Here is a 12,971-nt window from a genome sequence, read left to right on the forward strand (position 1 = left end):
TGTTCTTTTGCTCGTTCCTCTGGGAAAAGATTTGGTGTAAAACCTTCTTGTTAGAAATCCAAAGTAAAAACTCGTTTACAGTAAGGAGAGAAAAATACTTTAACATTTAGAGAAACTTTGAGGAATCACATTGTGTTACTGTTATTGATGCTGCTGTAAAGGGATACTATTGAAACTGAACTATGTATTAGGGCTCTACATGAAACACTTAAGTGTTACCTAAAGAGAAAAATCAAAGAACCCATTGCAGTGCTAGTTGGAAATAAAGGTAATCTTCACTCCCAGAAAAAAGTTACCCTCAGGGGCAAGCTATGGTATAACATACAACTTTTAACTTTTGAGTCCAAATATTGATCCTATTTTAACATGACTTAAATTTAGACTTGTTGCTCTTTTATGCTGTCAAAGGGGATTTAGGAGTTTTACTTTTATTTAGTGATTGCTGTGTCAATTGATTTCCTGCACTTTCTGACCTTTATTGATACTTTGACCCTTACAACTGATACTGATTCAAATGATAGAAACTAATTAAGCTGTATTTAAGCACATTCCTGCCCCACAGCCTCGGGGTCCTTGGGTTCAATCTTATGCTCAGGTTACTGTCACAGACAAAACCTGTGTGGAGATTCTGTGCACGCTCTCGCTGTGGGTATGTGGGTTTTGTCTGGGTTTTCTGGTTTCCTCCCGCATTTCAAAATCATGCAGTGCTGTACATAGCCAAAGGTTTGTAGACATTTGGATATATTTTTGTAAATCCCAGTCCAGATGAAGCCTCCCTTTGCTGTAATAATAACCCCCACTTGCAGGGTTTTTTTTTCACTAGATTTTAGAAAAAGACTGGTGAACTTGCTCATTCAGCCAAAAGAGCATTTGTCAGGTCAGGCACCGATGTTGCGTCAGGAGGTCTGGGGTGCATTCAGCATTATCCCAAAGATGTTCAGACATTACAGACCAGGACTTCATGGTCCTTATTTTGTGCACATGTATACCTTCATGCTGGAACAGGTTTGGGAGGAATTAACTCTTAAAGCTACAGTTTCAAAAACTGTGTTTCCATCTCTGTGGCAACTGTTTAAGAAATATCCACCTTGGTGTGATGTTCAGGTGTAGGCAAATGTCTGGCCAAATGGTGTAGTGATTGTCTGATGTAAAGTGTTTATGATCCCATCCTGGGTCTGATCCCATGCCTCACACCCAGTGTACCCAATGTCGGCTCCACAGCCAAGTGAAGTGGAGATTTGCCACTTGTAAAAAAGAGAAAAAGAATATATATATATATATATATATATATATATATATATATATATATATATATATATATATATATATATATATATATATATATATATATATATATGTCTAAAACCTTTAATTCTGGGCAGAGGGAAGTCATTCAGAAATCAGAAATGTTTGTTCAAAAGCCTTTAGCAAGTGTCAAAGTGCCACACGTTCAAACAAATGGCAGTGTGTGTGTGTGTGTGTGTGTGTGTGTGTGTGTGTGTGTGTAGGGGAGGGGGAGTGACCATCTTGAGGCGACTCTGCACTTCAGTTCTGACGGCGCGTGCACAGTACATTCTCCGTGCGCCTTAATTTCAGGTGGGATTTACGTCGATAAAAAAAAAACCTACACGAGACTTTCGGCGTGCATGTTACATCCTAACGAAAAAGTGACAGCAGGAACATGTTTGTCTCCGGGGTTTTGCCAATATTGCTGTGCTGCGTTATGAAGTTGAGCGTCGCGCGCAGGACCGGTGCTGAAGACGGAGAGACTGTGGAGAAGATTAACAGCGCGCGCTGCACCTCGCGCTGCCTCACGCTGCACATCACTCAGCTCACCTCCGCCTTCAGACGCCTTCAGGTCAGAGCCTTAACATCACACCACTCGCTAAACTATAGGAAACATTACAAAATTATTATCCTCTGATTCGTTACACATAAAACGAAACAGGCTACAGTTTACAGCACCATATTTGACACAAACCTATTTACTTAATACTCTTTATGGAGTATTATTTAGACCATATGTGCAATAACTAGACCATACAGTATGTAGAATTGAGGTTCGTGCTAAAAGACAGTCAAAGTCATGATTGCATTTGACCGTATCACTTTATGCTAAAAAAGAATATAATATATCTAATATATTAGTAGTAGTTCATCACCACACTGAAAAATAAAATATGGCTAAAATTTATGGTTGCCTGATATTACAAAAATATTAGTACACAGTATTTGAGGTGCATGTCATGTTTCATTTGAATTTCATTTTCTATTTCATTTCATTTGAATTTCATTTTCTATGTTCAGGCAGACTAATGAATGAAACCTAAAAAAAAAAAAAAAACCCAAATTTTAAAGTTCAGTCTTTGAGTAATAGTTCATTTATAATAAACACTGCAATTTGACCACATCACTATAGTTTGAAAGGTTTAGGAAATAATGTACATTATATGGTCCTTATATATTATATTATATTTCCAAGCCTTGTTACAATGTATAGTCAACATAACAGCCCACTTAAGTGTGTGTTCAGTTTGGTCATTAATGGGGAAGTCATTAAGTGCTGTTTAAAGTGTGGGTGAAGGAGCTGTGTTTAGCTTTTCTGGCTGTTTTTCCTTTTGCCCACCTGGGTTTGTGTTAATAGAGGGGGCCCCCAACCTCTAAGCAAATGGTGTGTAGCCTAATTTTCTTGAAGTGCTCTTTTATGTTAGCTTTCTGCTCTTTTTCTAACAGTGCCAAATTTTAGGCCCAGTGAAAGCCTTTTCCATCAGAGACAAGGTGACAAACTAGACTTAAATACACAACAGTGAAATAATAGCATTCTTACTTGATGTTAGCGAGTAACAGAGTTTATACAGTACAGTACTTGCGCTGTCTTAGTACCATCTCTCAGGAATTGAAGTCATTGCTGCTTTTTTTGCAGCAATCCATGCTAATTAATTGACCTTGTGGCTTCAAATCACCCTAATTAGATCCACGTTGGAAAGAAGCTCCACATTGAGCACGCAGCAAGGAGTTCTTGGCCACGTTTTTTCTCTCAGCTCTGCAAATGCAGTGTGACCTTCAAATGTTTCTAGTTTGCACCTCATGGTTCATGAAAAGCTCAGGGTCACACATGTATGTCTCCTCTGTGGGTGGTAGGGAATCGGTTCAGAGGTTGAACAACTGCAGCACCCAAAGCAGAGCCTGTTCCTTGATCTGATTTTGTCTTTCACATCCGTCTTGTTCTGATCTGCCCTGTGATTAATGTATGTGGGAGAGGAACAAACTAGAGTAAGATAAATGAAAGGTAAGTGGTGTAGCAGAAAAGAAAAACAATGGAAACCTAGCCTGTTTTTCACCCTAATCTAGATTTATGTCTCTATGTTTGTTTACTATTTATTTTTTACAGTAAAATTCTAGTTACTTTACTATTTTATTCATAATGGTAGTTTAGGGCAGCGTATGAGAGGCAAATGTCAGTAAACACTTAAAATGTCATTGTATTGTCCAAATTTCACAACTGCCTTACACTCTAACACTAAAGGACCGAGGATGAGAAATGAGAGAAAGTCTTGTGAAAGCAGTTCTTAAAATTGGACCAGTGATTTAAAGTAAAAGCAATTAAATCTATTTACACTTTCTGAGGTTCTGTTGTCTCTATGCACAAAAAGGGCAAATATGATTCACTCAAAAAGTAGTCTTGTCCCTGAAAGCACAGCAGCTTAAGAAAGAAATTATTTAATAGCAGAAATGATTTAATAGCACTCGCTAGTTTGACCATGTGTTATAGACTGCCTCACATATATACATAAGAAATATGTATATGACTCACTCAGCTCGAAATCACTCTCAGGGGCTTTAAGCATACATAAGCAATCGAAGAATGACCTGAAAAGCAAACACACTGTCATTTATACATCTTCCTCAGTCGTTTATTGAAACTATGGTAGACGTGTACTATACATGTACTGTAGGTGTGCATTTAGTATGCCATTTAAATAAGCATACCATATCCGGTGTCTGTAGTGGATTTTGTTCAGGTCAAACTATAAGATATCACATATACGTTATTAAGCCTCTTAGGAAGACAGTGACATGAAACTGAATAGCAAAGTTCTCGGTGGAGAATTTGATCTGATATTATTTCTCGCCCCAAAAGAAACTTTGATAGATAGACAGACAGCGAGTCATTTAATAACATTCATTATCTGAGACTCAAAAAAGTTTGTTTCACAGAAAGACCTCCTGTTCTGTGAAATCTTGCCAAGTCTATTTGCTAACTTGTTATTGTCGATACATAAAATATGGGATAAATTGCCCAGCTTTGTTCATGGTAAAGATTTTCTCTCAGCTGTTAGAAACAAAGTCTCAGCTTTACTGAGAGTACCTGAGTGTTGTTCTCTAACAGCTTGGCAAGTGGTGTAGCAATCTTGAGTCCTTGCACTTGCAGATGTTTCTCTTTGCCATTCCTGCATCATTTGACAGTTTGAATGAAACTGTCTGAGAAATAAATTAATATGAGTTAATAAGAGTTGTGGATTATCCATTGAACATGACACTCTAGAGGTATCTAGAGTATGCCCTTTACAGATCAATATAAGTATCCAAAGATGTATTTTGCATTAAAGGCCAGTAAAGCAATTAGGACTATCCAAAATATAAGTTAGTCTCACTCTGTTGTCTTTGTGGTACTCATGTGGTGTAACGCTTTGACTCACATATCCTAATTGCATTGTTTTCTGCACAATATGGGGAATGTTTACACATTTGAAACTTCCAGTAACTTTTTAAAGCAATTATTTGGCTGTGTTCAAATGTATGTGTGCCTAGTCACAGAGGTAATAAAAAAAAAATCCAGTGAAACCGCTGTGTTTCAGAAGACTTGTTTACAGGATGATGGGGACCAGAAAGAGCCCCTCTGAGACCCTGACTCTCTTTACCTCTTGCTGTGTACTAACAATGTTGTAACCAGAAGAGCCAAAATAATAATAATAAAACAAAAGTAGCTCGTAATTCTTATTCTGGGAAATGTTGTCAGGTCTGTGCCTTTACTTGCTGGATCATAAGCAGGCCGATGCAAGGAGGCATGAAATGCTGCCGTGACTTGGGCCAGAGACAAAAGTGTGTAATTATGGCACTTGGAGTATGACTTGAAGTCGAGATGCATTGTGGGCTGAAGTAAATAAGCTTTGGTTTTATTTTATGGTGTGATTCCCAGAATAGTTACGGGCCAAAAGACATCAAAGGAGGGACAGTGACTTAATTATTTTACAGCTCTGATTGTAGGGTCATTAAATGTTCAGCTATCAGGCTGTATGCATTGCTGCCTCTCTCTCTCTCTCAATATATATATTTATTAATAACTAAATGATAATAAACTGGAATGTGTTTCAAAATGGATACAAATCCAGATGAATATGGGGAACGAGGATTGTTTTAACTTTCATGTGGTGAGTCTGACCTGGTCAGAAATTAAGCATATGGGGGACAAATAATGTCTCTACTGTACGCTCATGACCATGAGTGTACCTTGCTATTCAAAATGTATCCTTTGCTTGGTCAGTCGCCAGTCACTGGGGTTTAAATTGAGCTAGAATCAATGAAATTTGTTAGAAAATATCTTAGAGGGTATAAATAAAGTTGACTGTGACAACAGAATAAAAAAAGTCCCTCACATGTCTTTAGTTAAGACCAATTATGAACTCAATTGATGGTCAATCAGTGAAGCCAATCAGAATTTACACAGTGTACTTATAGTACTAGCCTTTCTATCCCTGAGTTTTTCCAAAGATTAAAATGAAAAAAAAAAAAACAAAAAAAACAACAACACAAAAATAAAAAACAACACATCCAGTTTAGACCTCACCTATTTAAACCTGAATAAAGATACACTTATTTGGAGTACTATGCAGATCCCAGAAGTGTCATCATCTATTTATTTCTGTATACTTGCTATGTACGTCTGCTTATTATGCCTTCATCACGACTTACTTGTATCTGTTTAACGATCTTAATGGAGATGTACATGTTTTAAATGTAAATGTCATTTGGTTTCTCCTCAGCTTCTATGTGTAAATTATTTGAAAGCCAGCTGAAGTGTTGTGACTACACAGCTCAGAACGGCACGCAACTGTAATTTCAGCTGTAGCCAGGTCATTACAGCTGTCAGTTGACCCTACATGCATAAAGCAGGGCTTCATAACTAGGCCTGATTCTCTCTTCTTCTGTCCAAACAAGCTCTTCCTGTCCACATAAAAGGATGCAAACATTCAGCTGCCACAATCACTCATGACTCTCTCGTTTGGAGCAGTCGACTAGGGCTGCCTGAATGTGGTTCCTTTTTAACATCATGCTTCATAAAGCAAAGATCAAGAGTCAGCTCTGTTTTGGTATTTGGGATGAGAAAACCCCAGACAGAAACCATTACAATCAAACCATGCTGTTCAATGATCATCATAATGGCAGAATTAGGAAGTTAAATGTAAATGTTGAGCGTATAGGCATGAGAGCACCTCCACCGTCTCAGGCCCTTAGGGGTTAAAATCTGCAACAATTTCACGCGACATTTTTGCTGTCAGATGTCATAAAGTGTGTTTAGATATGTTGGCGCGTGTGTCTTTGTGGTATGGAGTTTTTCTCTTTTGTGCTTGGAGCTGAAACAGCTGCACATGTGGTATAGGGGCTAAGAACAAAGGGGCGGCCGCCAGGCTGAGTGACGCAGTTTAACATAGCCTATCTGACAGCCTCTCTCTCTCTCTCTCTCTCTCTCTCTCTCTCTCTCTCTCTCTCTCTCTCTCTCTCTCTCTCTCTCTCTCTCTCTCTATTCTATGCTTGCTTTCTTGTTCAGATGCTATCTCTCTGATGACTTCCCTCTCCATTCTCCAAGTCCCATGTAAGCCAAAAGAGCCAAAAATAAATTCCCATGAATGATGGCAGTTTGCATGTGGTGTGAAATAAGCCACTAAATGGGGTAAAAAACAAGCAGAACAAAAGCTTATGTGTTTGGTTGTTAAGACCTAGTGCTGGTCTTAGCTTTTGCAGCTGGCTATGTGGTATGCTAGAGGTCATGGATAGACTATGTACTGTACCATGTGTGTACACTTTTGCGTGCGATTCAAACTTCATCAAAAAGCATACAGTAGATGCTGGGGATTTCAGTGGAGTGTGGAAACTATTCACCTATTATTGTTCCAATTGGGAAAAGTTGCAAAGAAAGTTGCAAAGAATATAAGAAATGTAAATATATTATATATATTGTTTCTCTCAAGAACCTAGACGGTGAGGTAAGCATATGCAAGTCAATCATCCAGTCGTTCATTAAATGGCTTTTCAGATATTAAAAATATTAAGATTCATTTCAAAACATGCAGGAAGGATTTGTGTTTCTATCCATCAGCGCACTGTTGTGAATAGGAATCAACTCTGATGACTCACAAAGGTTAATGCTCTTACTAGGAGGCAGCAAAGGACTTACTGTACTCTCCCTTAGGCAAAAATTAAATCCTGTGTCTAAATTTATTATAATCTACACTACAAAACATTTTTATCAATAGCCCCAATATTAAATCGTGCCTGACACTGATGTGCTTTTCATTGTTTTTCACCTGTTTGGCATATGAACCTGTTACCGTTTCTGGCTTGTAGTTTCTAGGTGTGGGTTTTGGCTTTTCATATGGAACGCTCATCAAGAAGGATTTAAAAGGGTGATGTAATCTCTTGGGATGATCTTACGTTCCAACATTCCTTTCGAGATCACTTTTTTGGACCTCAGGACAGTCTCTCAAACATAATGGGTTTTTCTTTTCTCCTTAAGAGCTTATTAAGACCTCACAAAGGCAGCGTGGGAGCTCATAAGTGGCATGAGCAGAGTTTGCGAAGGATAAATGTTGGTTGCCCAGAGGGGGTGTTTAAGGAGTGGTAATTAACCCTGCTTAGAGGGACCGAATCTGTGCTAGTACTCTGTGATTTGTTTTAAAGAGTTGTTTATGCCTGACACTGCTTGCGTTTCTGTCTTTTCATTGAGACTGTTACAGTTTTTCTTTATGGAGATGGCCAAATGCCGTTTGCAATTGTCTATAATGTTTCAGCTTAAATCAGAAAGGGAGCGCAAGTCAAAACACAGACACTTTTTTACTATGATTAGCTTTGTTAGTCACATTTAATTCCCGGCTGCCAGTTTTCCAGCAGTCTGTGTGGTTAGAGGTTGACGTACGTTAGAGGTCATGGCGTTGGCGTGTGGTACTCCTGTGTTTATATCTACTGTGATTCATCCGTGCCCAGTGCACTTCCTCACTCTGGAAACAATTCTGGTTTTCACCATACAAATGATGACAGAACCAAATAAAATATAGTAATATGACAGTGAAAGAGAAAACCGCATTATATGTAAAGGTCAGTCTGTGTTCGGTGGCTACATGTGATTACAATTTGCATAAAATGTGTTTTTTTTCCCCTTTTTTTTTACAGAGTGATGATGTTCTGGGCTGGTGTGAAAACCATAGGAGATGCGCTCAGGTAAGAAAGCTGATTGCTGTTCCATCTTTTTCCAATCATTTTTCAAACCAGATCTCAACCTCATTTATTAAAGTGAAACACTGTCTATCTCGAAGAAATATCAAAAGGTCATTGCGTTTATATGAACTATAGTGAACACATATTCACATTATATTCATGTGTCATAACTGAAAACCAAAACAGGATGAATTTAATGTGCTCAGGGACCCTGTTTTATGGTCAAGGATTACGTTTAAATACAGTTTCCACTGCAGCAGTATTGCAGATTATTTAAATTGCTCCTTCATCTTCTCCTCCACCAAGGTTATTGATCCAATGAATGTATGTAATATGGTGCTTCCATAAATTTATATTTTCCCGAAATGGTTATGTTACAGTGTGGATGGCATTCGATGTCAAATCCTTTTTTATTGCACATAACATTTTGGCCAGTTACAGAGTAAGTGTATAAGCCCTGTACGAATCTTTGCCTTTGCTTTGTGATATTTCCCTAATATATAAAAAGCTTATTTTGTATATAGCAATAGGATGAGGCGGTTGTAGGAAATTCATGGGGCTTTTCTTTTTTACTGTAACCACCCCAAGGTGTTGAAACACATAGTTGAATTGTACTCAAGCGAGCGAGACTGACTGAGCAGCTATCTAAAAGAGGAAACAGCTCTTTTCCTTCTTAAATTTCGGAATGTTTTACTTGGTCATTGGACCTTATTTTTTATTAAATGAGACATTTGTTCATTGTAATTTCTCCACAAACTCCCTTGATATGCTTGACATGCTTCATTGATAGAAATGATAGAATAAATATGTAATGTATTATTTAATACAGGCAACAGTTGAATGTTCCAAGAATAAAATGATATGCAGCACTAATTGCTCTGTAATAGGCCAGTAAACATGCTCAGGTCATTAATAGCAATTGCCTAAGCCAGACGTCTTGGGCTGCGTTCTCCAGCAAGTGCCCTAAGGGAGCAAGGTTAAACGTGCCTGCTAAAGGTAGAGTGTTTTCCTCCTGTGAAGGCTGAATTTCTCACACCAAGCACTTGAGCTGTTCTAATTGCTTTCAGATGGAGGTGATTCTCCCACAGTCCCTCCAATAATAGGTAAAGTAAATGTTGTGCTTCTTATGAAAATAATGAGAGCCATGTCATATCCTCCTGGGCTGTGCAGCCTCTCATAAAGGGCCCTTGACATTAGCCCTTGTTTGTTCACTTAGAGCATGTGTCAGGAACACTTTTTTTTTACATGCAGGCTTCAAAAGGAAGCCGTGTTTCTATACTTTCATAATTTTTATTCCATTCCGCATTAAAGCTCATCCATCTAGACTAATGAGCTACTAAAAAGATCAATTTATTCAGGATTGAGTAAAAAAAGGCTTTAGTACGGAACCTGATACCATCTGACCAGAGCTAAGAAAAGAAATGTGCCGTCCAGTGTTCTTTTCAATGTAGCTGTGCTTCACACGCACCTCTCTACTGTTTTAGACCTCGATTAACCTTTTGTTTCAGAGAGCCTGCTGTTTTAATGGACAGCTTAAAGGAAGCTGGAGGCCATGCACATACCCTGCTTCCTTCTGTTAACCCGAGTCTGGATCCCTCTCTCCCATCACCCCATGTGGCAGGTGAGCTGCAGGCCTGGTAGCTGACCTGCCCCCCCCGGGCTGGTCACTGAGCTGAATCATCGGGGGCAGTTGGTGGAAGGTCGCTCCCTGTGTGGCCACCTCTCTAGGGGAATCTGTGCGGCCTCAGCTCTCTTTTAGCCCTGTGGAGAGGGCATCTCCGGCCAAAGTTGACCTAGCAATTTCAATTTTTATAGTGTCTTTTCAAAAGCGGAGGAACTCTTTGTCTTTTTTTAGTGCTTCTGTATTGTGATGAGTGTCCTTTGAAAGCTTCTTTGAGGAATCTTAATTGATATTGGAAAATTGGAAAAAAAAATAGTATGACTTCTAGTATTGCACTATATCCTATTGATACTTCAGCTTTAAAATTCCGTTTAGAAACGGCAGTGTTACTCATGTTCTGCAAACATTTGTCATTGCTATGTAATTTACTCATATTACAGAACATTTCATCTGGGTAGTTGATTTTTTTTAAATTCCTTTTTCCAGCTTTCTCTGATTAGTTGCTTCTCAAATGCTTCAAACATGTTTATCACTAAGTCACTAACAACATTTCAAAAATATTTCAACTAGTAATAATTCAGACTAAAAACATTCCAAGTCTCAGTGTTTCTGGACTGTACTACCTTTATTTCAGTGGCTCAACCTTTAGCCATGTTGTGTGTGGCCTGCAGATACCTGATCTGAGCTTGATCAAACTCACTCACTCACATACGCACCACACACACACACACACACACACACACACACACACACACACACACACACACACACACACACACACACACACACACACACACACACACACACACACACACACACACACACACACACACACACAGAGTTACCAAGCAATTGTGAATGTCTTTAGGATTTTTAGAACACCCAGGCTGTTCCCACAGTAGATCAGTATGAATTGTTTTCATCTGCTAACTGCTGATTTTAAACAGCATTAACCAACGGGTGTTTTCCACTTCACTTGGTGCCCTGCATGACACCTTAAAGACCAGCTTGTGCCACAATCATCTGCGAGCAGGCTTTTTAGCTGTAAAGGTATTTACACAGCACTGCACATTTAGTGGACATTTGTGGATTTTTACAACGTTCCCTCGGTAAATGAAAGATGTTCTACATATGGTTTTTGTCATGGTAGGTTTGGAGCCTGAGAGAGTTTAAATGTCAGTATACCAAACTAGAACCTTTAACCTTTCATGCTTTTCAATGTTTAAACTAAGAGGTTATCATTGGATTGTATGATTAAAAATGAGATCTGTGATGATTTATGTCTGAGAAAAAAAAACTAATATTGTTGCATTATTTTCTTTCTATATTGGCTAAGTCATGTGTCTTATTATTACTGATATGACTTTACATTTTATTTCTTTTGTCCGTCTGGTGTTAATAACAATGATAAATTTTAAGAATTAAGTGTCCAATATAGATTTTCCCCATATTGTTAATGTATTAAAAAAATCGTTTTGTTTTCAGAAAGATCGAAAAGGTTCAAGAACATTTAAATAGAGTTCAAATGTTTTTACTGAACCAGTTACTATTAATTCATTTTTGACACTCACTTTCAATCCAAGGTGATTTTCAAGGTCATTTACACTTAACACAATGTACATACTGTACATACATAAAATGTGGGTTACCCAGAATTGTACCTAGATGTGTATTTTGTCATTCAGACACAAAAATGAAAATATTAAGCTATATTAGAGCCATCTTTTCTGGTGTTCGAATGAAAAAACGTCCATGACCTGCAACTGAACCATAGTCTGTTCAAAAGATTTGATAACACTTGACAGAAATTTTATATACATTATCTTCTATGCAGTGATGTATTATGTGATGTTTCTTTATTGTCTGACACCACTTTAGTATTTTTTGGCCTGATCAGAACTGCATGACACTAAATCACAATCTGCAAATAAGCCAATGTTATAATGTTTTTCAACTGCTTACATTTTCATGTAGAGTTTATTAAGTCCTAACAAAGTTTACAAAGTTTAGAAACTAAAATAAATTCTAACCAAAGCTAAATTCACATTCTTTGTATTTTCAGGCATTTCATTGTATAAATCTCTCTGGTTAATATTATGATTAATGGTCCAGGCACCAGTGGAATCTTTTTTTAATGGTCCCCATAACAAGTGACTTGCATTTCCACAACCCCGTCTCAGTGTTTTAGGTGTTGCTACAAATTTTCCTTGCTGGTGTTCTGAGGCCAGTTCTCCATATACTGGTTGAAGGAAACTGTTATTGTTTTTTCCCCCAGAATGTTTGAAGTGAATTATTGAAATATGTGTCCACAGTACATTAACTGATTTATGCTATATGCTATAATGGACGTCAGCTTAAAAATATGAGCCAAAATATGGGCTCATGTCTTGGCTTAATAAATACCATTATTAAAATACAGACACAAAGCTACAGAAATCAACCCCTAAATCTGTGGCACAGCTTCAGTCCTAGTAAATATAGTGAAAACGTTGAGCAATTGGTGAATTTTCTCTTTAGGTTTGGACACACAAAGGGGAAAAGACAGGAGCGTCAGATCATATAATATCCACTGCCTGTCGAAGAGGACCCTTTATAGTGACAGCTGGAAAACTTTTGTTTTAAGGATACAAAGGGTGTCAAGCAGCATTTCTATTATGAAAAAATCAAGCAAAAACCTCAGCTTTTCTGTGCTGTGGTGGACATTTGGAAATGTATAGGTTTCTGTTCATAGCTTGTTAAAATTAACTTGTAGGCTTTGGCTTTGATTTAGGGATTTAAGCAGCCATAAATGGATTTAGCTGGAAAAATCTGTACGACATCCCCCTTGTTGTTGGTACAGGACAGATTGTTAACAGAG

The 12,971-nt window shown here is 38.0% G+C and overlaps 1 protein-coding gene across 4 annotated transcripts in view; it reads left to right on the forward strand.

The window, feature by feature from the left end:
• The first annotated feature begins 1,524 nt into the window (after positions 1 to 1,524).
• anos1b (anosmin 1b) overlaps positions 1,525 to 12,971 on the forward strand; it is a 32,847-nt gene continuing 21,400 nt past the window's right edge. For 2 of the 4 annotated variants that reach the window (XM_047810617.1, XM_047810619.1), the window contains exons 1-2: positions 1,525 to 1,858; positions 8,449 to 8,496. In XM_047810617.1, the coding sequence (XP_047666573.1) occupies positions 1,682 to 1,858; positions 8,449 to 8,496 (225 nt within the window). In that variant the 5' untranslated portion in view covers positions 1,525 to 1,681. The remainder of the gene's footprint in view (positions 1,859 to 8,448; positions 8,497 to 12,971) is intronic. The other 2 variants (XM_047810616.1, XM_047810618.1) reach the window with 1 other exon arrangement.

Source organism: Tachysurus fulvidraco, chromosome 2 (genome assembly GCF_022655615.1).
Source record: "Tachysurus fulvidraco isolate hzauxx_2018 chromosome 2, HZAU_PFXX_2.0, whole genome shotgun sequence".
NCBI lineage: Eukaryota > Metazoa > Chordata > Actinopteri > Siluriformes > Bagridae > Tachysurus > Tachysurus fulvidraco.